General features: G+C 38.4%; 2 protein-coding genes across 4 annotated transcripts in view; both read left to right on the plus strand.

Annotated features, from left to right (window-relative positions):
* The first annotated feature begins 1,441 nt into the window (after positions 1-1,441).
* On the plus strand, positions 1,442-5,888 carry LOC131151684 (uncharacterized). The gene is made up of 9 exons (XM_058103026.1): positions 1,442-1,835; positions 2,234-2,347; positions 3,780-3,848; positions 4,008-4,027; positions 4,099-4,151; positions 4,255-4,285; positions 4,429-4,507; positions 5,292-5,428; positions 5,604-5,888. Exons 1-9 carry the CDS (start codon positions 1,643-1,645, stop codon positions 5,649-5,651), a joined length of 744 nt encoding a protein of 247 aa, XP_057959009.1. The 5' UTR covers positions 1,442-1,642; the 3' UTR covers positions 5,652-5,888.
* Positions 5,889-7,738: 1,850 nt separating this feature from the next.
* Positions 7,739-26,368, plus strand: part of LOC131151683 (calmodulin-binding transcription activator 3-like) — a 57,639-nt gene continuing 39,009 nt past the window's right edge. Inside the window, exons 1-3 of one of the 3 annotated variants that reach the window (XM_058103023.1) lie at positions 7,739-8,066; positions 8,564-8,686; positions 10,744-10,859. In XM_058103023.1, coding sequence (XP_057959006.1) covers positions 8,027-8,066; positions 8,564-8,686; positions 10,744-10,859 — 279 coding nt within the window. In that variant the 5' untranslated portion in view covers positions 7,739-8,026. Of the gene's footprint in view, positions 8,067-8,563; positions 8,687-10,743; positions 10,883-26,368 lie in introns of those variants that run through there. The other 2 variants (XM_058103024.1, XM_058103025.1) reach the window with 2 other exon arrangements.

The raw sequence follows: 26,368 nt of genomic DNA on the forward strand, positions 1-26,368 counted from the left end.
GACAGAATGTCATTAAGGAGCTTGATTTTGTTGTTTGGGGTTTTGCCGATTACAATTGCGTAATTGCAATTTAGGTGTGTGTTGCAATTTCAACTCAAATTTCCAATTGCAATTTCAAATTCACTGTTCAGACTATTGTGTAGCGCGCATGAATATGCAAGAGTCATTATTGCTGACTCCATGGTGCATTCGACTAACCCATTGGAATTTCAAAGCTTGACTTTGTTTATTTGGCTGGTAGTGCAGCTATCATGACCCCACTATGCATTTGGTGCATAGGTAATTGTTCAATCAATTAAATAACTTGAACATCTTATTAATTATTATTAGCCATTAAGGTGGAGTTCTTCAAGCATTAAACCTGTGTCATCTATTTTTTTAGAATTATTATTGTATGATAGAGAAAAAATCATACCTTGATAATAGGCACGTTGGTTATATAAATCTTGTGCATAGAAACATCAATTGTAGTCGGGTTCGCATTAGATCCGGAATTTCCCAATATCGTAAGCTGGGTCCTGGTTATTCATCCATCAATTTTCTTACTTGGCTTCTTCAACGCGAGCAAAGCGCCTTTGACGTGCTTGAACGTAATAAACTTGTACCTTTTACTTTTCCCAGTGACCTTGTCAAGGATTGCGATGGATTCTTCGAGGTCACTGTAGGTGAAGAAGAGATTGAGGAAGTTCTTGATGGTAGTGTCCCATCCAAGGCCGCGAATAAAGAGTTTGCACTGGGTAGGGTCTCGATCGATGATGGATTGGACGACATCGAGTACATCTAGGTGTTGGACGGCTGCATTTCGGACGATCTCAATCGAGCCAATGCATCGACCTTCAATTATTTGATGTAGTCATGATAAAAAATTAAAAGAGAAAACCTCTAAAGAAGTTTCCATAGACGACGCCAACTGTTGCAACAAAAAATTGAACGACATTCACGATCCCTGATCATGACCACTTGAAAAGAAATAAATAAGTAAGACCTGGAGGACTCGAGGTGTATTTCAGAGAATTTCTCCGATGTCTAAGTCGGGATTGACTTGAGAGGTTTTTTATGCAACAGTAAAGTAAAGTTTATAATGAGATATCTTAACCTTTTATCTGAATTCCATTTATAGCGATGAAATTTGATCCAAATGAAATATGCCATTTATTGGTGAATTATGGTGCAAGCGTGAATCACTCTAATTATTACAGGGTTGGCGTAGATTACTCTGATCATCATGACATTGACATCAATTGCTCTGACTAAATAGTTGACTTACGTGATAACTGCCCTCATTAATGTTGGGTTTTAGTTTCCTTCAAACAATGGTAGGTAATATATTTGGGGTATATCACATATAATTTAAAAATAAATTTCTAAATTTTTTTAAAAAATAAAAATAAAAAATAAAAAAATTTAATTCCCTTATTACCTTCGAGCTAAAATAGAAGACGTGGACAGATAAACGTGGCGGAGGGACCTCTACACATGGCCGCCGATGGAGCGACTAGGTTCGGACGGACGCGTAAAATGACCGTAGTGCCCCTGCCAGCGACATCTTCAACCTCTAGCCCCTCAGATTGGTTAATAACAGTGACTGCAACTCACGGCGACGGCGGGTGCCAGGAGATTAGAAGATAACGAGAGTTCAGAGATGACGCCAGGGCTGACGACGGCAACGGCGGTGGCGACGCAAGCGTACGGTGAACCGTCCTACTGGGACAACCGCTACGCCAACGAATCCGGGCCTTTCGATTGGTACCAGAAGTATCCCTCCTTAGCTCCGCTCCTCCGGCTCTATGTCTCTCCCCACCACCGAGTCCTAGTCGTCGGCTGTGGGAACTCAGGTCTGCTCATGCTACATCTTTTTTGTTTGTTTTTTTGTTTTTTAATTCCGTTTTGCCCTGATCCCGTGGAATGGAGCGATCGCAATCGGACTTTTTAATTTTCTTCGAGTTTTTTAGTTTTTTGTCTATCAGTCTAGCGCCCTGAACGGAAAATGAAATTTATTAGAGGGAAGGAGAGTGATTGTTAAATTGTCCTCCCCATTTCCCCACCTGAGATCCCCCAATTCATAGGGTTTGAGGAAATGATAGATAATGAGTAATGAGGAACCCATTCCATTCCCTTCCTTCTTAAATGTGTAACTCACAAACGAGGTGTTATTGAATCAAACTATCAGCCAGTAAATTTTCCCTAAAAGATTGCTAGATTGGGGATTAATGCTTGTCGTATGTGTTTACAGCCTTCAGCGAAGGGATGGTTAATGATGGTTATAAAGATGTCGTCAACATTGATATCTCCTCCGTGGTAATTGGGGATATGCAGAAGAAATACAGTGATCGGCCAGAACTAAAATGTATCTTTTTCTATAAACTGACCAGTGTTTTATCTGTTTTTTTCCCCAATATTGTGTTATGCCAGCCACTGAGACTTATCGCAATTTATGAGTTCTGCATGGTGGGGATTCAGTCCTTCCTGCTTGTTTGAGATATAAATTTAATTTGAATCTGAAAGTGACTGCACCATCATTATTGTGCTGATAGGCTGAGCTGGAAATTGATTTTGAATCTAGTATTTTTAGGAGGAAAGTAAGTTTAAAGTTCTTTCCAAAGTTTATTTTGGTCTTTGGATACTGCAAGTTAGCTTAGAATTGATTTTATAGCATCCGCTTTTACTCCAAAGCTATTATAAACTTGTCCTAGTGTATAGAATCAAAGGCAAGATTCAAATATGAAAAGAAAATTGCAAATCATATAGCTTCTTCAACACTAGGGATTGAAGAGTGTAAGGGGGCATTTGTTTGATCTCACCAGTTTACTTAATTTCATACACATTAAGTGAATCGATTTGCCTTCAGAATGTTACAAGACATATCTCAACTAGGTCTGAAGCCCTCTTATTTGGTTAGAGTTCAAACAGTGTCTAGATAAATCTCTCATCCTTCCCATTCTTGCATAACATGCTGCACATGCATCTCTCTCTTGACAAACAACTTTAATCATTTACCAAGTTGGGTTTGAATCCGATTCATTAATTTTACCAAAAGGGACCTAAGACTTGTCAAACCAACCATCTTGTTTTTTAGATCGTAAAATCAAACCATTTTGTTAAGAATCCAATTTGGCATGCATTGGATATTGACTGCTATTCTTTGGAACGGTGAGGGGAGGTGGGACAAAAAGAGGTTAGAGTGGCTTGTCAAAGGCCAATTTGTGGCAACCATTCCTAAGTGTGATTGTAGGAGCCCCCATCTGCTAGAAAACCAATGCCTAGAGGGTGTGTGGATGGACAAGCCTACCTTGTGTGGACCATGGGTCTTACCTGGAACTTCATTGTAGGCCAACATGTGCTATTTCATTTGAGGTTGAGTCTTGCCTCACCATGCCCCACTGATGGTATAATGGTATTGAATTGGAGGCCTGAGTCGAGGACCAAACAATAACAATAATAACGAACCAAGCCTTAAGTCCCACTAGGTAGGGTCAGCTACATGAACCCTTTTCTGCCAATTTATGTGATCATGGACAAAGTCCGAGTCGAGGGCCACGGGCTAAAACTGGGTCACACTAAGAACCATGGATTAACCTCCTATCCTCTAATCCACACGGGAATAAGCCCTTGCCAATTGCCATTAAGCCAACACCACTAGTGATGGATATTGTTCTTCGTCAAAGAAGAGGGTAGCTGTACTCTCACTTACCCTATTTGAAAACTTATGTTTTTGTTAGACAGCTGCCTTTCAATGCTGAGTTTCATATTGGAGCTGCAGTTTCTTAATAATTAAGCAGATTTTGAAATGGATGTCCGAGACATGAATGCTTTTCAAGCAGGGTCCTTTGATGCCATTGTTGATAAAGGTATCCTCTTTTTTATTTTCATTCATTATTTTTTTAAATTTTTTTCCCCATTTCATGTGCAAAGGATCTTTTTAGTTTGTGTATTTGTGCTGTTTTATTTACTGGTAATGAAATGGTTGTTAAATCTGTTTATGATACTGTTTTATGTGGTTTTTCCAGGAACTATGGACTCTCTCTTGGTGAGTGCTGTGTGCTTTATACTCCTGCCTTTGTGGTGAGCTGTTTATTTATAGCAACTTCTTGTATGTAGTGTGGAAACAATTCACAACAGAATGCTGCTAAGATGCTTCAGGAGGTTGGGAGGTATGATGATACAATTAACAACATTGGACATTTATTTTGCATGTCATCTTTTTCTTTCTTGATATGTTCATCATATATTGAAGCAGTTGATGACAAACTATAGGGTGCTCAAGGATAAAGGAGTCTATATTCTGGTAACTACATCTTAATATTTTGCAGACAGAAAATCTCAACTGTTCTTTTCTCTTACTGCCCCTTACCCCGCATTGAATTGCTTTTCTGCTGTTATATCATTTATTTCCTTGCATGATCCTAATTAGTTTAAACAATGCTGCAGATTACATATGGAGCTCCAATTTATCGTCTGCGTTTATTGAGAGAAACATGCTTGTGGACTACAAAACTTCACGTCATAGGTTGATTGCAAGCCTCTTCTTTCATGCTGTAGATGTTTAGCTTTAGGCTGCTAATTGATCCTTCCCTGTTTAACTGTTTCTTACTACATTTCTGTAATTTCATAATGTCCACCAGTAGCCTTGAGGCCATTCTTCTTCTTCTTCTTCTCCCTCTCTCTCAAATAAATATCCTAAGTTTTGAAATGGTAAAGTTGTTGCTGTGTGACCTGGAGGTCAAGGGTTTGAGGCGTGGAAACAGCCTCTTGCAAAAATGCAAGATAAGGCTGTGTACTATAGGCCCATCATGGTCTGTCCCTTCCCAAGACCCTGCATATGCGGGAGCTTTGTGCACCGGGCTGCCCTTTTTATCTTAACTTCTGAAAATAATAGGCTGTTTGCAATAAAATCTGGTGAGATATGTTCGGAGTACTTAGGACTACGTGAATATTGTCATGAGGGTCTTTTGGTACTTGGGTGGCATCGCATTACCTTATAGTTAAAAAATTCTCTCTATTAATATTAAGTCTCCTGGTGACATAATATGTTATTGTCGTGATGCTTGGTCAATGTCAATGTCCAAGTTTCTCTCCAACTTTCCTTCCTATGAGAAGGTTACCAAATGAGATGGTTCAGACAGTAATATATTTGGTGGAATAAATGATTATTGATATCGCAATTAGCACCTGTTTTTTGGCTGAATTAGAACTAGTTAAGGTCTGTCATGTCTAGAATGCCAGGATATAGCATGGTACTAGGTAGAGGTAAGTCTTGCTATTAATCTGGTTGGATCATACTACTTGCACAGAGAAACTTGGTTTGGAAGGAAGCTCTGAACATCAATGGGAGCTGACAAATCCCGTTCCATTGAACGACGATGGAAGCTCAGTGGAGGCAGCTATTGGAAGGAACCTGGATGTCCATTATATATATGTCTGCACAAAGGTTAGTAGAAAAAGTTTCCTTTTCCAGCACTTTCAATTTCTATCTGTTCCGGCACTGCACCTGAATGGTTCACTTGCCTCAACACTGTTGGGGATCCATGGCAGTTATTATGGTGATCCAGCTTAGCGTAAATTGTTGACTTAACATCCCCCCCTCCCTCCTTTTCTGTCTGTAGGATGTTTCCCTAAATGAGGGGCTGAGGCATGGATCATCAGTTGGGTAATGAAGGCAATTACTTTCAGTCCTTTCCCTCTTGCTGGGACTTTTCAGCTGTAATTGAAATCAATGACAATAGCTTTTGAAGATCTGGAGAGAGAGAGGAGAGAGCAATAAAAATATCTTTTTACACTTGGTACTCCTATCTTGAATGGAACTAACTTGTAATATATTCATCCAATCTATAGTTCCAAATATCAATACCTTACAATCAAATCAATTAGATTATGTTTGGTTTGTGGAATTTGTATTCAAAGTAATAGAAATAGTTATAATTGTGTAGGTTGCAAAAGAAAGTGTTGAGTAAATGACAATGCAAAATTTTGCTTTATTTCCCTTCATCAAACATGGAACAGGTGAAATTCGCAAATAATTATTTATAATCTATTCCATGTTGTAGTTGAATATATATATTTTTTGCATTGACATTTTCATTTTGATGACAGCACTTTTTCTTTTTCACAATTATCAATTTTTTACGTTATCATCATTCTACAGTTAGGAAAACAAATTTTGTGAACAAAACTAAACTTCACAGAATTAAGGCATTCCCATCCAATCCCCACTGAGGAATTGGTGCCAAATCTGTGGCTTTATGTTACTTTTGCCCCTATCACCTGCCTAGCTAGCTATATATTGTATGATTGTGGGATTGGCTCTGCTCTGAATTGTGATAATGGGTTTCTATTTTAATCAATTGAATGAACAAACCGCATATACTTCTGTTAACCATCACATGCTGACTTTTTATTTGATTTGCTAATTGATTGTGCCTGCTGACCAGTTGTTTAATTTCTTCTTTTGCTAAAGAAATGCTATTAAAAGAAATAACAATTCTGCAGTAGCGTCATCAAATCATAACCACAATTTGCTTTTTGGTGAATCTGATCTGCTATGATTTGATGAAGAACGCGGTTGAGACTGAAATGTGATGACAGTGATGTGGGCAATTCTGCTCACTCACGCGGTAGAAGCCTTTTTAGGTTTTTGCAAATGAGTCTTGACCTCTTTTTGGTCCATCATCACCACAACCAGCCAACCATAAAGAAACAAGAAAGGGACGCGAGGTTCTTCTTCCTCTGCTTTTCCTCTTTCTTTCTCCTCTCTTCTCCCTCCTCCATCTTCTCGTCTCTTAAAATTTTCATCTTCATTTTTAATTTTTGGGGAGTATTTGACCGGCGAGTGCTGATTAGTTAACCGACTCCACCCATTCAAAAATATTAATGATGCTTTGAGAGTATAAATTTCAAATCTTGAGCTTGAATTTGAGTTGATTTAGATAAATTTTAATAAAATTTTACATCAAGTGTTATTCAAATTCGATACAAATTTAAATCTAAGATCTCTTCAAATATAAAGTAAATTTTTTTAAAAATTTAAATTTATTGTCCAAGTTATTAGGAGCGTCAACAATTATAATGCGGTTTTTAGTGATTGACAATGATGATAATGATAATAAATTTTTTTTTAAAAAATATTTGGAAGATTGGAGGATCTAGGTTTTGGAAAATGGAGCCATGCAGATGATTACAACAGTTGGTTTTAATATTAAAGGAACCTATATCCAGCATAACTAGAGAATATCTTGGATCAACCTTTACATTATACCATTAATTAAGTCCAACCCTAAAAATCGTTTCAAGATATTCCATTCATTGTTTGCATTTATATGATATGCATGTATTGCTGATAATTAATAACTTTTTTAAACATATTTATCATATTGATGTAGATATAGATAATGATAATATAAATTTAAATAGGTGGCACATTCATGGTACCAATTAAATTTGAATATAAAACAATTATTATACCATTAATTATGTGAATAAGACAAACGTTCTATAATTATTTTTCTCTGCATGGTTTTTAAAATCTCATTAAAAAATAATTTTAATTAATTAAAGAATATATATTTTTTAAAAAATTTGCAAGAAAATTTTTTGCAGGGATAATGGTTGACTCAAAAGTCATCCATTGGGACGAAATTTTCGCACGGTGGAGGAATTGATGACGTGGACCAGTCTATTGCCACGTCGACACCACAGCGCGACACACGTATATCCTGTCATTCTGTGTGTGAACAGGGACTTTGACCTTCGCGGCCTTCTCTCTCACATTTTATAGCGCTCTTCTTTTCCTCCTTCGTGTGCTCCCTTCGCTGAGGTTAGGGGTTTTTGCTTCACGAATCGACGCCCCTTTGTTGCTTTTCAGTCTCCCGAATCGACGATCATGATCCTTCTTCTTCTTCTTCTTCTTCTTCTTCATGTGTTGATGGTTTGATCGTCTGCGAAGCCATTCTCTTTGCAGATTTTTTTTCCCGAGCATTTGGCGGAGTTTCGCTAATGATAGCTGAGGGATTTTCGGGAACAGTACTTTGGGATGGCAGATAGCAGAAGACATCTCTCGACTCAGCAATTAGGTCAGTTTTAACTCGCAATTGCTCTGAGTTGGCGGGGTTCTAGTTCTAGGATTAGAATTCCTCAATTTGAAATTCGGTTTTGGTGAATTGGAATTTTTAACGGCAATGTTTTGTTTCTGTCGTTCCATCATCGATTTCGTGCGTTGATTTCGAAGTCGCATTTTTAATTTCATTGGTTGCTTTATTTGATCACTGTGTAGTTCTAAACCTCGCATGTGAACGAACACTTGTGAAGCAATTTGCTTGCATGAAATAAGTGATGAATCGGGTTCGGGTTGGATATTTATGAACATACAATCTTAGCAATTTTTCTTGTTGAATCTGATGGCTAATGTAAAATGAACAGTCATCATTTGCTTCTTCACGGTTTTTTTTTTTAAAGTGCATTGAGCTTTATCATGTGTCCCTTTTCTGATTAGAAGATGTTATCATCTCCTGGCCTTAGCATTGGACCGTGTGAGCTCTAACTTGTTTTGTGTCGTTTTTCATGGATTTAGCAGACCTTGAACAAATACTGCAAGAAGCACAAAACCGCTGGCTGCGTCCTAGTGAAATCTGTGAAATCCTTCGCAACTACCAAACGTTTCATTTGACACCAGATCCCCCTGTTACGCCTCCAGGTTGTCAATGGCATTTTTTTTTACTGTTTAATGTTTAATTTATCTTTGCTGTTGTCAGATATGCATCAACGTTGTCGAGATTTTAGACTGCTACTTTTGATACTAATAATCAAGAAGCATACTGTTTCCTAAGATTAAATTATTAATTATCATGCTGATGAATTATTCATATGCTTGTGGTTATGTGGTGTCAAATATTTTGAGAAAAAATGGATCTGTTAAAAAGGCTGCTCTTTTATCTTTATCCTAAATTAACATTTTTCTACAATGAAACTAAACCACCAAACTTACCTTAGAACTGTCAACTACTGCACTTTTTGTTCCATCTTGTGATTTAAATAGGCACTGTATAATTTATAACTGAGACTTTTTTGATAGAAGATGAGAACTTTATTTGTAGAGGAAAGAAATAAAGAATATACAAGGAGGATAAGAAAATCTCCTTAAATACAAAAAAAAAAAAAGAAAAAAGAAGGAAAATGAAACAGTTGCAAGAAACCAAGCTTACACCACCATCCAATTCGATGAATATTATAGAAACCAAATCCGCCTAAAACTTAAAAAAGCACATAAACTCAATACGCACAAAGATTATATTTCAGGGAAGAAGAATTCTGGTACTTTGCTTTGGATAGGATTTAGCATTTGGTTTCTCTTTGGTCCGGTGCAGCTGGCCATTTTAACTGGATGCTTTCTCAGATGTTCAGAGAGATTGGATAGGTTTGCACGAAGGAGAGGGAGAACTAGTTAGGAAATCTGAGTTCAAATTGATAACTGTCTCTAATACATTACAAAGAAAGTATTTATATTGCACTATTACAACTAAAACATATATATACAAAATTAACCCTACTAAAACATATAATTACGAAATAAACCTAAAGTGCTTAAAATACACAAACTAAACCTAAATTAACAAAATTTCTAAAATAATGAGAAATTTTCCTAAACTAAAATAAAAATCCCAGCTACAATGTAAACATATGAAGTTTTCCATTGGTGGTTCTCCATTTGTAGCGTACCACAGATGGCAGTATTTGTAGCATACCACAGATGTGCTCATTCTCTGTGTTGTTCCCCTCCCAAGGTCAGGTTCTTACGCATTACTCTTAATTCTTTACAAAAAAATGAATGAGATCTTTTCTAATATGAAAAAACATTAGACGTTCCATTTTCTGAGACCAATCCTCCAATTGAGAAGACCCATCAACCTGAGCTAATGCTTGTTGGTATTTTGGTTTGACACGGCATTTCCTTTAGAGTTATAGTGCATATCCATCTCAGCATTTTCATTTATGCAACTTTTGCTTTTTGGATATGATGTCTCTCAGTTGTACCACGTTATGATTCATGTAGCATGCCTGATCTTACAGTAACTTGCTTTAATATGTATCACAATGTATTCACGTTCGCTTCAGCTTGCATAATAGATCTTTGGTACCAATAGCTATCAATATGAGGAATTTTTTAACATCAAGCTCAATATTTTCTTTATTATTCTTCCTAGAGTGACTAAAATTGCATTTCACATATTTTGTCTCACTTCTGCTTGTCTACTCTACTTATAGTTTCATCAATCTAATAAAATATAATCTGCAAACCATGTACACTGCACAACATCATGTTTGATATGTCTAGTAAGTTAACCTATAACTAAAGCAAAAAAATGAGGAATTTTTCCTGTGTGCAATATTTCTAAAAATACTTTGAAGTATAGTTTGGGGGGGGGGGGTCTAGTATATTGTTTATATTTTTAAAATTTTTGCTGCATAATGATTTGTTTTGCTGTCAAATTATGTGCTTAAGTTTGGTTCTGATAGAAATTTAACATTTAATTTTTCTTCTTAAGATATTATAGTCATAACCATTTGAGTTTTATTTCCGTTTCTGTTCCTTTATGTGCAAAATCTTTTGTAGGAAGCTATTATAGCATTTGTTTTCTCAAATAATTTAGAAAGTGTGATCAACATTGCTTGTTCATCATTATTCTTACATGTTACATCCCCTGTTGATAGTTGCTAATTGCTAACCTCACCTAAATGTTGTTCCTTTTTCAGCTGGTTCTTTGTTCCTTTTTGATCGTAAAGCACTTCGATATTTTCGAAAAGATGGTCATCGGTGGAGGAAGAAAAAGGATGGGAAAACTGTCAGAGAAGCTCATGAAAAGTTGAAGGTGTGCTGTTCATTCTGTTCTTTGTAAGTTCGCTTTTTTTTTTGTTTTTTAAAATTTTTGGATTGGCCCCAAAGCTCTACTTTGGTATCTTATTGTCTATGGGTGGACCATCCACCCGTAGTTACTTTTTTGCATGTTGGCACCCTAGTAACAAAGTAACAAAGTAACAAAGAAATATGTCCCTGTTTGGCTGCCTGGTTTTTTGTTTGGTTGCATGGATTCTTAAGCACATTAACGTATATGGGGAATTTATGAATCATCTAGCTGATTGTGTCACTCATGATTTGATTACAGCATAATTTATCACCTCATCATATATTGTCTTGAAATAAGATCTGCGAAGTGGAAGCAAAACCTCCTGATGGTTTGGCACTGTGGGGAGGCGTCTTGACCATATATTTCCATTAATTTAATAGTCAGTGCAAAAATGGTATATTACATTTGTGATTGTGCATACTCGTACCAAGAAAAAAAGGCACTCAATTTTTTGATTTAGTGTCAGTTTGGATTGCGATGGATATTTTCCTTTTTATAACAATGGACTAGATAGGGTGGCATAGCGCAATAGAATCTGTTGGGCCAAGGAGAATGGGCATCTTTATTTTGCATTCCTCGTGACAGGCTTCCAGTACAAATTGACTCCATGCAACGACCCAAAAATTTAATTCTAATTTTATGTTATTAATTTTATTCTGTACATGTGATTGCACCTATCTAAGAAGGCCTGCACATTTCTAATTATAAACACATGACTAATCATAAAAAATTATAATTCTTCGGTACGTTTCTTTGAATATGATGCAGCAAGACAGCACCCGCAAAGCATATCTTGTGCCATTTTAGATTTTTGGAAACTCCTTTTGTAGATCTTTCTTATCTTACAAAAATTTGACCATATTTTGTACTAAAAAAAATGACATTGAAACAAATTCATCTTTGTTTTATGGAAATATTTTCCTTCAACAACATTGAAAATTCATGGAATTAAAATGTGGTCTTGATACTTGCTCTTCCAATTTATTATCATGGAATTAATGTGGTTCTTCAAAAGTAGTTATAAAATTTCTCCTAATAAAATTGATCACTAACTATTGCTGATACTGAAGGAGGCTGCCTAGTGGTAGTAGTTTGCTTGTTGGTATGTTTTTGTGGCATGGCCAGCCACTATTGATATGGGGGAGATTGTACCTTACTCAAGTCCCACATTGATAGGGGAGAGAGTTCTAGTATCATATAGGTAAGAGTTGAACTACGAGTGAAAGCCCCTATGCGGGATAGCTGGATCTCTTTATGATGATGTAACGTCCTCAAATTCCTTAACATAAAATGAAACATAATAAATAAAATGATCAATCCGAACCCGTGGGTAACGGGGACACCTGTCAAACACAGCGGAAACCTAAGCAGCAGTACACATAAAATTTAAATCATTCATCCATAAAGCATAATACCAGAGTTATCTACATTCCCAATATAAAGTATTTATTTACATTCCTCCAAAATATTCCAAAATACATCTAGGATCCCATAACCAAAAATAATTTTGATTCTAGTACATTGCTTACCCTCCTAACGGGGTAAAATATCACTGACTCAACGGTGGCCTTTACCCGCCGGTCCCTCTGGGTTTCTTGAAAATCATTTAATATTTGGGGGTGAGACACTTCTTAGTAAGGGAAAATAAACTAAATATAACTGTGTGACAACATGAATATATATAATGCAGTTATACTTATACAATACATTTCATATATCAGTGAACGTACGTCAAAATATACTGAATCATCAAATGCTTTCATATTATTCTAGTAACTCATATCATTTATAAATCGTCTGTTATATCTGATAATACTAAAAACATACTCAGGATGAATAGCTAGCTAGTGTCATGTATTACCCCCCATGACGGGTTGTGCAGCTTGAAGGCGGGACCCGACAATGGCTGGCCTACCATTGCTGAGTCAAATATGTCTGTAAGTACAATAGGCCCGCCACACCTTGGTCCGGACTGCCAGGTAGACATCCACACTCTATTGAAAGCCACATCGACTATCCATCTCCCACTCCCTCGTGAGGTTGTTAGTACTAATCTGATCATAAACATCTGATCTATAAGTTACGGTACCGAACCCCTGAATTGAACTAAACTAACCTCCGGGTTCTGATAACATATAATACATGATCATATATAACATCATTACGGCCTCGTGCCGAACATATCGTAATTACGGCCTCGTGCCGAACATAACATAATTACGGCCTCGTGCCGAACATAACATAATTACGGCCTCGTGGCGAACATAACATAACTACGGCCTTGTGCCGAACATAACATAATTACACGGCCTCGCGCCGGAATCATTTCAGGTATATACATTTTGAAAATAAATCAATTATCATGTATTCGTCAAAATCATCATAACATTACATATTTTTTCATAATTCCTGAAAACATACTTTACTTATAAAATTTTTCATATCATAAAACGTTTCACGTAAAATAATATTCATGCCACACATGCGCTGTATAAAATCATACTTCTTATTCTAAAATCGTAATTCTCTGGCATCTCATATATGTATATACATTTCAACATAATAGCAGTATTTCCCAAACGTACATTTCATTCATAATATACAAATATAAAATATGCTTTTCTGAAAATAAATTTACTTATAATTAATAATAATTTGCATGGAAAGTAACTGCTTTAGTTTATTCCCTTACCTGACTACTGAGAAAGCTCCTAAAATATCCTGGCCTAACCCCCGTAGGATTTCCTGATCAATACCCTGAAACTGAAAACTTCCAGTATTAAACTTCAGTATTTCTATGCGTACATCATTTCCTATAACTGTCACAATATCAAATTTGGCTTAAAAAACCTTACCTCAACTTAGGGATGATTTCCAACTCGCTTTCACCAACGATCCGCGCCGGCAGATTTGGAGAGAACTTCTCTAGGAGCATTGTGGTGACTTCAGATTGTCGATCCGGCGTAAATCTGGCCCAAAATCGATGAGAGAGAGAGAGAGAGGGCCGAAGGGGAGAGAGAGAAAAGAGAGGTAGCTTAATTTTGAAGTTAAACTCGGATTTTGATATTTATAGAATAGGGGAATTCGTCGATGAGCCACGTCATTCGTCGACAAATCCTTTAATAATCTCGTCGACAAAATTCAGTCCTCGTCAACGAAATTCAGTCGGCCCAAAACCTCTCTCGGCATTTCCTCGTCGACAGAATTCAGTCTTTTACCAGAGGAATTTTCTTATTACATAATTCTCGTTCCTCTTTGTCTGGAATTTGCACTGGTACCTCCTCATATACTAGTGAATCACTGAACTCTATCTCACCATAGCTGATAATATGAGAAGGATCTGGGACGTATTTCCTTAACATGGATACGTGGAATACGTCATGTATTCTGGATAGTGTAGGCGGTAAAGCTAGCCTGTACGCCACTGGCCCCACTTTCTCTAAAATCTCAAATGGACCGATAAATCTAGGGCTAAGTTTACCCTTCTTACCAAACCTTATAACTCCTTTTAATGGAGCTATCTTCAGAAACACATGATCATCAGCGTTGAATTCCAAATTCCTGCGGCGATGGTCGGCATAACTCTTTTGTCGGCTTTGAGTTGCACTGATTCGTTCCCTGATAAGCCGAACTTTATCATATGCCTGCTGTACCAGCTTCGGCCCCACAACTCGCCGCCCACCTATCTCGTCCTAATACAAAGGAGATCGACATCTCCTACCGTACAATGCCTCAAATGGTGCCATGCCAATACTGGACTGGTAACTGTTATTATAGGCAAACTCTACCAGCGGCATGAACTGAGTCCAGCTACCCCCAAAATCTAATACACATTCACGAAGCATATCCTCTAATATCTGTATCATCCTTTTAGTTTGCCCGTCTGACTGAGGATGGAATGCCGTACTAAACGATAACTGAGACCCCAGAGCTTCCTGCAAGCTCCTCCAAAATCGTGACGTGAATTGTGGGTTTCGATCTGACACAATAGATACAGGCACCTTATGAGAACGAACTATTTCCTGAATGTAAATCTTTGCCAGTCGGCTGAGGGAATAGCTGATCTTGATGGGGAGGAAATGGACGGACTTAGTCAACCGATCTACTATCACCCAAATCGCATTTTGACCATGCGATGTTGACGGCAGCCCTGAAACAAAGTCCATGGATATATGATCCCACTTCCACTCTGGGATAAATAGCGGCTACAACTGACCCGCTGGTCTTTGGTGCTCAGCTTTTACCTGCTGGCACGTCAAGCACTGGGTTACATATTCGGCAATCTCCCTATTCATTCCACTCCACTAGTAAAACTCTCGTAGATCCCTGTACATTTTCGTACTGCCGGGATGAACTGTATACAAAGATCTGTGAGTCTCATCTAAAATAATCCTCCTAATGTCAGCATCAGTAGGAATACACAATCTAGAACAGAACCGTAAAGCTCCGTCATCTGAAATGCAGAATTCCTCTCCTTGACCACTCTGCACTCTGTCCATTACCTCTACCGATTCTGGATCTTCTTTCTAGGCGACTTTAATTCTTTCCTGCAGAGTAGGCTGTACTACTAGGCTGGCGATACATACTGGAGTATTACTCTCTATCAATTCAATGCCGAGTCTCTCTAGATCCATCATGATCGGACGCTAAATCTCCATAGCTGCTAACGCTGATACTCCTGATTTCTTGCTTAGTACATCAGCTACCACGTTTGCTTTCCTTGGGTGGTAATTGATGGTACAATCAAAATATTTAATTAACTCTAACCACCTTCTTTGTCTCATATTCAATTCCTTCTGGGTGAAGAAATATTTTAAACTCTTGTGGTTAGATAAAATTTCGAACTGCTCACCGTACAGATAATGCCTCCAAAATTTTAATGCGTGTACCACTGCAGCTAATTTAAGATCATGGGTAGGATAGTTCTTTTCATATTCTTTCAACTGTCTAGACGCATACGCCACTACCCTGCCATGCTGCATTTACACACAGTCAAGTCTCTTCAAGGACGCATTACTGTAAATAGTATACCCCTCACTCCTAGACGGGATGATCAATACAGATGCTGTGACTAACCTCTGCTTCAGCTCCTGAAAACTCTGCTCACAGCTATTGTCCCATTCAAATTTAGCATTCTTTTTCGTTAGTCGTGTCAAAGGTCCTGACAAAGCTGATAACCCCTCAACAAAACGACGATAATAACCGGCTAATCCCAAGAAACTCCTAATCTCTTGGACGTTCCTCGGTCTAGCCCAGTTCACCACCGCCTCAATCTTACTAGGATCAGCAGAAATTCTCTCTCTTGAAATAATATGCCCCAAAAACACAACTTTCTCGAGCCAGAAGTCACATTTACTGAATTTTGCACATAGCTTCTTCTTTCTAAGCATCTGCAAAACCTGCCTCAAGTGCATCTCATGCTCCTCGTAGCTCCTCGAATAGACCAGTACATCATCAATAAAAATAACAACAAACTGGTCTAGGTATTGATGGAAGACTCTGTTCATCAAGTCCATGAATATCGTAGGAGCATTCGTCAGACCAAATGGCATAACGAGAAACTCATAATGCCCATACCTGGTCCTAAAAGCCGTCTTCGGTACATCTTCCGCTCTCACCTTTACTTGATGATAGCCTGACCTGAGATCGATCTTGAAATACACTTGTGTACCCTGGAACTGGTCAAACAAATCATCAGTACGGGGTAGAGGATACTTGTTCTTGATGGTCACCTTATTAATCTCTCGGTAATCTATGCACATCCTCATAGACCCGTCCTTCTTCTTTACAAACAGTACTGGAGCTCCCCACGGCGATACACTAGGTCGTATGAAGCCCTTATCAAGCAAATCCTGCAACTGATCTTTCAGTTTTGCAAACTCTGCCGGTGCCATTCTATACGGTGCTTTAGAAATCGGCGCTGTACCTGGAAGTAGATCAATGGGAAAATCTACTTTACGATCAGGCGCCAAACCTGGTAATACATCCGGGAACATGTCTGTAAATTCTTTCACCACAGGCATATTGATGAGTTTTAATTCATTTTTTGACATTTCCTTTACAAAAGCCACGAATCCCAGACAACCATTCTGGAGCAGTCTCCTTGCCTGAACAGTTGAGACCATCCGAGGTAAGGATTGCACTTGTGACCCTATAAATCTAAATTCGGGTTTCCCTGGAGGTCTGAATATTACTTCCCTTGCACGACAGTCTATAACAACAGAATTAGCTGCTAGCCAATCCATGCCAAAGATAATGTCAAACCTGTTCATATCCAGTACCACCAAATCAGCAGATATAATTCTCCCCTGAACATAAACTGGACAACCACGGAGCATCCTACTACATCTCACTGTTGACCTGGTCGGTGTCGCCACTAATAGTTTAACATTTAATGATTGCGTTTCCGTCCCACATAATTTCACACACCCCAATGACACAAACGAATGTGTGGCACCAGAATCAAAAAGTGTAATAACTTTAAATGAAAACATACTAACAGTACCTATCACCACGTTGCCAGCTGCCTCAGCGTCGCTTGTGTCAAAGCGAAAACTCTGGCTGGGGCCATATTCCTCTATTGGCCTCCTCGTGGCGCCTGGTAACCTCCTCGTGCAAATCTAGGAACAGGAGCAGTACCAATCTGTGTCGGACACTCTCTCATCATATGCCCTGGCTCCCTGCACCTGTAGCAGACACCTCGCCCCGCACGGCACTCCCCCAGGTGTCTCTTCCCACAAGATGGGCAAGATGGAGATGGCTGCACACCTTGGAAACCGTGATTCCGGGTTTTCTGTCTCTGGTCTCTATAGTAGCCACCTCTCTTCCACGTAGCACGACCAACTCCCTGCTAGGAACCGGAAGGTGCGAATCTCTTCTTTTGTCTCTGTTCCTTAGCTTCCAACCGATCACCAATTTCCGCTATAGTGGCTCGGTCAACCAGCTTGGCAAAATCATGCAACTTCAGAATCGATACCTGCTTGTATATTTCTCTCCTCAGGTCTCTTTCAAACTGCCGTACCTTCTGCGCCTCATCTGGAATGATGTACGAGGCGAAACGAGATAGCTCGATGAATCTCGCCGCGTACTGCTGTACTGACAGCTGTCCCTACTTCAGATTCAGGAACTCCTCAATCTTAGCCTCCATGGAAGAGGCTGGAAAATACCCGTCGAAGAATATTCCTTTAAACCGTTCCCACGTCATCTCCACAGGTATAGTCCTCTGCTGCTCTAAGAGTCTCACTGCTGACCGCCATCTCTTGGCCTCCCTAGTCAGTTTATAGGTGGCAAACAACACCTTCTGCTTCTCTGAACACTGCAGTACTGCAAATATTTTCTCTATCTCCTGCACCTAGTTTTCAGCGACGGCAGGATCTGTCCCTCCTGAGAAAGACGAAGGACTCATCTTAATAAACTTCTCAATCGAGCTACTGTGGCCTATAGACGGACCACCCTGTTTTCTCGAATTCCTGGCAATTTCTGCCATAACCTGCTGTGCCACACTGCGTAAAACAGCATCTGATTCACTACTTGCAGTGCTCGAGGGTCCAGCACCCTCACTCCCACTAGCGTGGGCACTATTGCCACCAAGATCCATCCTGAAAACAAGTAACTTAAGTCAAAACCCCCTTCTCTATACATATCATCCAACTCATATAATATTTTCTCCTAATTAATTCATCTCTCTTGATCTCAATTCAAGGTTCAATCCTGCAACCTAGATACCCAACCTAACGATAGTTTACAATGAATTTCCTGAAATCGTCACCCCAAGAAAATCACACGAACCACCACGGAAGTCCTGCATCTAGACTACAAAATTAGACCTCAAATTCCCTTATCCTATACTCTGGTATTATTACTGCTGTACTCTAGAGTCTACAGAACCTAGTATCCTAGGCTTTAATACCAAATTGTAACGTCCTCAAATTCCTTAACATAAAATGAAACGTAATAAATAAAATGGTCAACCTGAACCCGTGGGTAACGGGGACACCTGTCAAATACAGCGAAAACCTAAGCAGTAGTACACATAAAATTTAAATCATCCATCCATAAAGTATAATACCAGAATTATCTACATTCCCAATATAAAGTATTTATTTACATTCTTCCAAAATATTCCAAAATACATCTAGGATCCCATAACCAAAAATAATTCTAATCCTAGTACATTGCTTACCCTCCTAACGGGGTAAAATATCACTGACTCAACGGTGGCCTTTACTCGTCGGTCCCTCTGGGTTTCCTGAAAATCATTTAATATTTGGGGGTGAGACACTTCTCAGTAAGGGAAAATAAACTAAATACAGCTGTGTGGCAACATGAATATATATAATGCAGTTATACATATACAATACATTTCATATATCAGTGAACGTACGTCAAAATATACTGAATCATCAAATGCTTTCATATTTTTCTTGTAACGACCTGCTTAATTAACTGTTATATATATATATATATATATTATTTTTTTTTTCCATAATAGCAAATAACATATTCTGATACCATAGTATTAACCTAAGCAGCAGGAAGCAGAAATCATACAAATATAACCATAAACCATTATATACAATACCAGAGTGCTACCATGTTTTTCCCAAAATATACACATATATCAGTTTTCCCAAAACTTCCCTCAACTATACTGGGATGTACAAAAACACTCTCAAAAACATACCCACTGTCTGGCAGGTCACTACTGAAGCCCCTTTATTTGCGAGTCTGGTTTGCTCGCCTACCTGGATCACCTGAAAAATATATCAACACTGGGATGAGTCAACGCTCACTAATTAGAAATATGCTATTGCTAGTGTGTGGCAAATGAGCTACTATACATCATGAAATCTGTTTTCATATACACATGAATAACTGAGTACAAAAGTACAGTACAAATAATAGAATACACCACCCCCTTTTCCCTATTGCTTAACATGACAGTATTATGGTTATAATTCAAATACTTCTAGTGTACATAAGTATAGTCCCTGTTACTGTAAATCCGTACGTATGTAATAGTAACTGAAACTGTTCCCTGTGGCTATCTGTGTGTCATGACTTGCCCCCCTCATGACAGGGTTGTGCGGCCCGTAGGCTGGATTCACCCTGACTGGCCAACCAGGAATAAATCATTGAACTCCGTCAGTCGACCGGCCCACCTCAACCCATATTTGGATGGGGAGCCTAACCTCTTCAAGGGCCTAGGTGGTCGACCTTACCACGTATTATCTGAATAGGTGGTTGCACTAAATAAGTAACATAGTATCTATAGCAACGGTACCGTGCTCTGTAGCTGCAAGTCCAACAGGGTCTGATATCATATAATATATTTCTATATATATATATATCTATTTGATTTGTCATGATTCTGAAGTACTGAAAGAATCATGATGCCGCATAAACTGTAACTGTAATTCATACGTAATACTGAGAACTGAATGATTATAATACTGAAGCTGCATGATCATAATACTGAAATTCGTGTGATCATGGTACTAAGATCTGTATAATCTTGATACTAAAATCCATAAAATCATGGTACTGAAATTCGCATAATCATAGTACTGAAATTTGTAAAAATCATAAAACTAAATTCGTAAAACGTATATCCATACCATATTCATATTCACAAGCCACACCGTACTAAATACATAATTTTCATAATTAAATAAACTGTATAATGTTTCTAAAAACACCTAGCATAGCATATTTCCCTTACCTTAACTTTGAAAAGCCCCCAGGAAATATAAGTCTAACACCCGCAGGGCCTTCTACAAAACATCCTGAAACCAACATGTGCCAGAACATAACATCAGTATTTTTCCGCCTATATCATTTCCTATAACTGCCAGGAAGTTAAAAACTGGATAAAAGTCCTTACCTTGAATTTGGGATGAAATTCAACTTCGTTTTTCTGACGACCTGCTTCGGCAGTCTTGCAGAGAATTCAGCCAGGAGCGGTAGCTTCGAATTGTCGATCTGGCAACTGGTGGGGCCGGAATCGAAGAGAGAAGGGAGAGGGAGACGTAGAGAGAGAGAGAGAGGAGAGAGAGAGCGGCGCAAGAAATGATAAATATCCCGGTTTCCCTCCTTTTATATTGCCAGATTCATTGACGAGACACATCACCTTGTCGACGAGTCTTTCATAAAATTCGTCGACAAAGCCCTGTATTCGTCGACAAAATTCAGAGCAGTCGGAAACCTCTCTCGGTATTTTCTCGTCGACAAAGCCCTGTGTTCGTCGACGAAATTTTGAAGACCTTCGTCGACGAGACCTTGTGTTCGTCAACGAAGTTGGGCAATTTCCTGAAATTATTTTTACTCTCCCAAATGCAATTCGGTTTCTATTTTTCTCTCCCTCTTTATTTAAATTCTATTATTTTCCGGGTTACTACAATTCTAGTAACTCATATCATTTATAAATCGTCTGTTATATCTGATAATATTAAAAACATACTCAGGATGAATAATTAGCTGGTGTCATGTATTACCCCCCATGACGGGTTGTGCAGCCCGAAGGCAGGACCTGACAATGGCTGGCTGACCACTGCTGAGTCAAATATGTCTGTAAGTACGATGGGCCCGCCACACCTTGATCCGGACTACCAGGTGGACGTCAACACTCTATTGAAAGCCACATCGACTATCCGTCTCCCACCCCCTCGTGGGGTGGTTAGCACTAATTTGATCATAAACATCTGATCTATAAGCTACGGTACCGAACCCCTAAACTGAACTAAACTAACATCCGGGTTCTGATAACATATAATGCATGATCATATATAACATCAATACGGCCTCGTGCCAAACATATCGTAATTACAGCCTCGTGCCGAACATAACATAATTACGGCCTCGTGCCGAACATAACATAATTACGGCCTCGTGCCGAACATATCGTAATTACGGTCTCGTGCCGAACATAACATAACTACAACCTTGTGCCGAACATAACATAATTACACGGCCTCGCGCCGGAATTATTTCAGGTATATATATTTTGAAAATAAATCAATTATCATGTATTCGTCAAAATCATCATAACATAACATATTTTTTCATAATTCCTGAAAACATACTTTGCTCATAAAATTTTTCATATCATAATACGTTTCACGTAAAATAATATTCATGCCACACATGCGCTGTATAAAATCATACTTCTTATGATAAAATCGTAATTCTCTGGCATCTCATATATACATATACATTTCAACATAATGGCAGTATTTCCCAAACGTACATTTCATCCATAATATACAAATATAACATATGTTTTTCTGAAAATAAATTTACTCATAATTAATAATAATTTGCATGAAAAGTAACTGCTTTAGTTTATTCCCTTACCTGACTACTGAGAAAGCTCCTAAAATATTCTGGCCTAACCCCCGTAGGATTTCCTGATCAATACCCTGAAACTGAAAACTTCTAGTATTAAATTTCAGTATTTCTACGCGTACATCATTTCCTATAACTGTCGTAATATCAAATTTGGCTTAAAAAACCTTACTCAACTTAGGGATGATTTTCAACTCGCTTTCACCAACGATCTGTTCCGGCAGATTTGGAGAGAACTTCTCCAAGAGCGTCGTGGTGACTTCGGATTGTCGATTCGGCGTAAATCTGGCCCAAAATCGATGAGAGAGAGAGAGAGAGAGGGCCGAAGGGGAAAAAGAGAAAAGAGAGGTAGCTTAATTTTGAAGTTAAACTCGGATTTTGATATTTATAGAACAGGGGAATTCGTTTACGAGCCACGTCATTCGTCGACGAATTCTTTAATAATTTCGTTGTCGAAATTCAGTCCTCGTCGATGAAATTCAGTCGGCTTAAAACCTCTCTCGGCATTTCCTCGTTGACGAAATTCAGTCTTTATCGACGAATTCTCTTCTACCCTCGTCGACGAATCCCCTGTGTTCGTCAACGAGTCCTCTGGTAAATTCCTTTTCTTGTTTATTATTTAAATTCCATATTTATTCAGGTTGTCACAGATGAAGTCCACTAGATAGGTCTCGGGAGAGGTGATATGGATATGCAAGTAGCTGTTCTCGAGACTCAAAACTCATGGTCTTGTGCTTGGCTACCCGAGAGTTTCACCGTTGCAATGCACAATTGTTTTATAAATATTAACTTCTTGCTTGGTTTGTGGAATGTAATTGAAGCATGAAAGAAATCACGGGAGGAATGGAATCAAGGCAGGCATTGAATTGCTTTTGGAAAGCGAGTACTGCATTTGATTAGCATCATAAAATGAATATAGGAATTTCAGTTACAATTCATTCCGACTTTTAGTACTATTTAATGGTGGCAAAATCTCATTATGATGAAGTCCACTAGATAGGTCTTCGGAGAGGTGATACGGATATGTAAGTGGCTGTTCTTGAGACTCAAAACCCATGGTATTATGCTTGACCACCTGAGAGTCTCACGGTTGCAATACACAATTATTTATGAATATTAACCTCTTGTTTAGTTTGTGGAATGGAATTGAAGCATGAAAGGAATCACGAGAGGAATGAAAGAAATCACGCGAGGAATGGAATCAAGGCAAGGTTTGAATTGCTTTTGGAATGCGATTACTGCATTTGGTTTGTATCATAGAATGAATATAGGAATTGCAGTTACAATTCATTCTTAAATTTTTGTACTATTTAATGGTGGCTATAACGAAATGAAAAATAAATCTTTTTTCAAAAATCCACTAATACGTATATATATTTAATATTGTAAGTTTCAAATATATGACATCTAAACAATATTATTTTTATTGAAAGCTTTTGCATTTTTTGGATCATCATTTATATTTTTACATTTTTAATAATAGTAAATGATTGAGGTCAATTCTTACTATCGAGGGCATTTCCTCATCAGCTTATAGAACTATTAAATCCCTCTCACTATCTAGGGCTAACCCTACCCTTTTTACTACCAGTAACAGTAACTAGCTTACTCCTCCCCACTGGTGCACTAATAATAATAATAATAATAGTAATAATAATAATTATTATTATTATTATTATTCTTATGGCTCAAAGAGGGAGGCCTGAATTAATTTATTATTATTATTATTATTATGGCTTAAAGAGGGAGGTCTGAATAGTAGATTCTTTCGCTAGACAGCAAATGCTCACTGTAGATGGATCACCTTATCTTGCATTGAAGTTGGGGGAAACACCTTGACTGGGAAAGAGGAAATTAAAATGGGCATTTTTTATTACAAAGGCCTCTACTTTGAATCTGAAATCTGGGGACTAGCTGTGGATGGAATCAATTTTAGATCTCTTAGTCCCTCCATTGTGTGGTGGCTAGAGGGACCCTTTGACGGAGCATAAACTCATCATGCCTTTAAAGATTGCAATGAGGAAAGAGCGCCTGGTCCAGACAGTTCCACTTTGGCATTCTTTTAGGTTAACGGGTACCTTTTCAAGCATGACATTCTAAACATTTTTGAGGAGTTCCAAATATTTGGATGACTTGTCAGTTGCATCAATGCTATCCTTTGTTACCCTATTTCCAAAGAGAGTTGGGGCTGTTAAGATAAAGGATTTTTACCCTATTAGCTTGGTGGGAAGCATCTATAAAATCTTGTCAAAGTTCTAGTTAGGATCAAAAAAGCAATTCTAGAAGTCATTGGACAATACCAACATGCTTTCATGGCTGGGGGACAGATCATGGATGCTGCCCTTATTTCTACCAAGTGGTGGATGCCTATCAAAAGGAAGGAAAAAGGGGGGTGGTGTGCAAGCTTGATAAGGAGAGGGCATTTGATCATGTCAGTTGGATTTTCCTTCTATATTTACTTAGGAGGATGGGCTTTGGGGAGCTTTGATGTAGTTGGATTGCACAATGCATTAAAATTCCAAGCTTCTCAGTGCTTATAAATGGCTGTCCATCTGGATTCTCTTGATCCTATAGAGGCTTGAGACAAGGGCATCCTTTGCCCCCCTTTTTGTTTATCTTGGCGATGCAGGTATTAAGCCGCATGTTGAAGAAAGCTAGTGAAGGAGGGCTTTTTAAAAGTCTCGAGGTGGGCAAAGTTGGGAGGTTTGCGGAAATTCCAACCCTTGATGCATTTTGGTAGGGTGCAAGGCTGTTTTAGGCTTGAAAGTGAACCTTGGAAAAAGTGAGCTCATTTCGGGCAAAGTGCAGGCCCTTTCATCATGAATTCTTTGATTCAGAATGAATCAAATCTCCCCAAGTAGGATTCGAACCTATGACTTGTCAGTTAATAGCCAACTGCTCCACCATTAAGCTATTGAGGAACAACGGAAGATTAGATCTCATAGAGTTCAGTTCCACCCATGACCAATATGTGCTTGAAACTTCCTTCGCAATGTAACTCCCGGAACTTCTTCATGGTGGCTCCGTTTTGTGCCAAAGTAGGGGGGGCGGGGTTGTTCCTTGCTAGTCTTCTGGTTGTTAAATTAGAACCTTATCCATTAGTTATGTCACATTCCCTTTTAAGATAAAGGAGTTTGGAAACCCATTATTGAGAAGATCGAAAAAAATTGGCAGGCTGGAAAAGGAACTTTCTTGTCAAAAGGTGGTAGACTCACTCTCATCAAGAGCACCTTGACAAACCTTTCTGTCTATTTCTGCTTCCATTTACTGGCTTCAATTGCTAGGCTATTGGAGGGAAATTCAAAGGAGATTTCTTTGGGGAAGCTTGGGGCAGGAGTTTAAATATATATTTTATATAAACAAAAAAAATTATCAGAAGAGATAAGAATGTACATCAGAAAAAAAGGAGAAAGAAAAAATAATGAAAGAGCAAGGAGGATAAAAAATCCGTCCTTTACATCAATAATAACAAATTACAACAAAAATTCATCATAAACTAAAAGCTAACTCAATGAAGCAGACTTTACCTATCCCGCTGCAGGTCTTCCAAAGAAATGCGAAGAAGGAATATAAATAAAATCTCTTTGAATGGGGAGTGGTTAAACAATCTATTCATTTGGGTAGTTTGGGGTTGAAGGGGACACTTTAAACAAAGCCCTTCTCAAAAAAAGGTTGTGCAGGTTCATGAAAGAAAAAAAAAATCACGTTTAAATATGGGCTCGAGCATAATGAATGGATTACTCATGCTATTAGAGGACCCTATGGAGTGCGTATTTGGAAATTCATCAGGAAAGGTTGAGATGATTTTCCCCTTATTTCAGATTTCAAGTGGGGAATTGGGATGTTGTATACTTTTGGCATGATGTTTGGCGTGGCCATAGGGATCTTAGAGCTACATTTCCCTCCATCTACAATTTGGCCTACGACAAGGATGCCCTCATCAGTCACCATCTTCAAATCTCAAATCAGGGGATCTTCTGGAATATTCCCTTTACTAGAAATGTTGGAGATTTGAAACTACGTGCTTTCTCTGACTTCTACCGCAATCTCTACAATTTCTGGTACAGCAACATCCCCAACGAACAAAAATGGGCTTTGGATAGAAATAGTTTCTTCAGTGTCAGATTTTT

The sequence above is a fragment of the Malania oleifera genome, chromosome 3 (genome assembly GCF_029873635.1).
Source record: "Malania oleifera isolate guangnan ecotype guangnan chromosome 3, ASM2987363v1, whole genome shotgun sequence".
NCBI lineage: Eukaryota > Viridiplantae > Streptophyta > Magnoliopsida > Santalales > Ximeniaceae > Malania > Malania oleifera.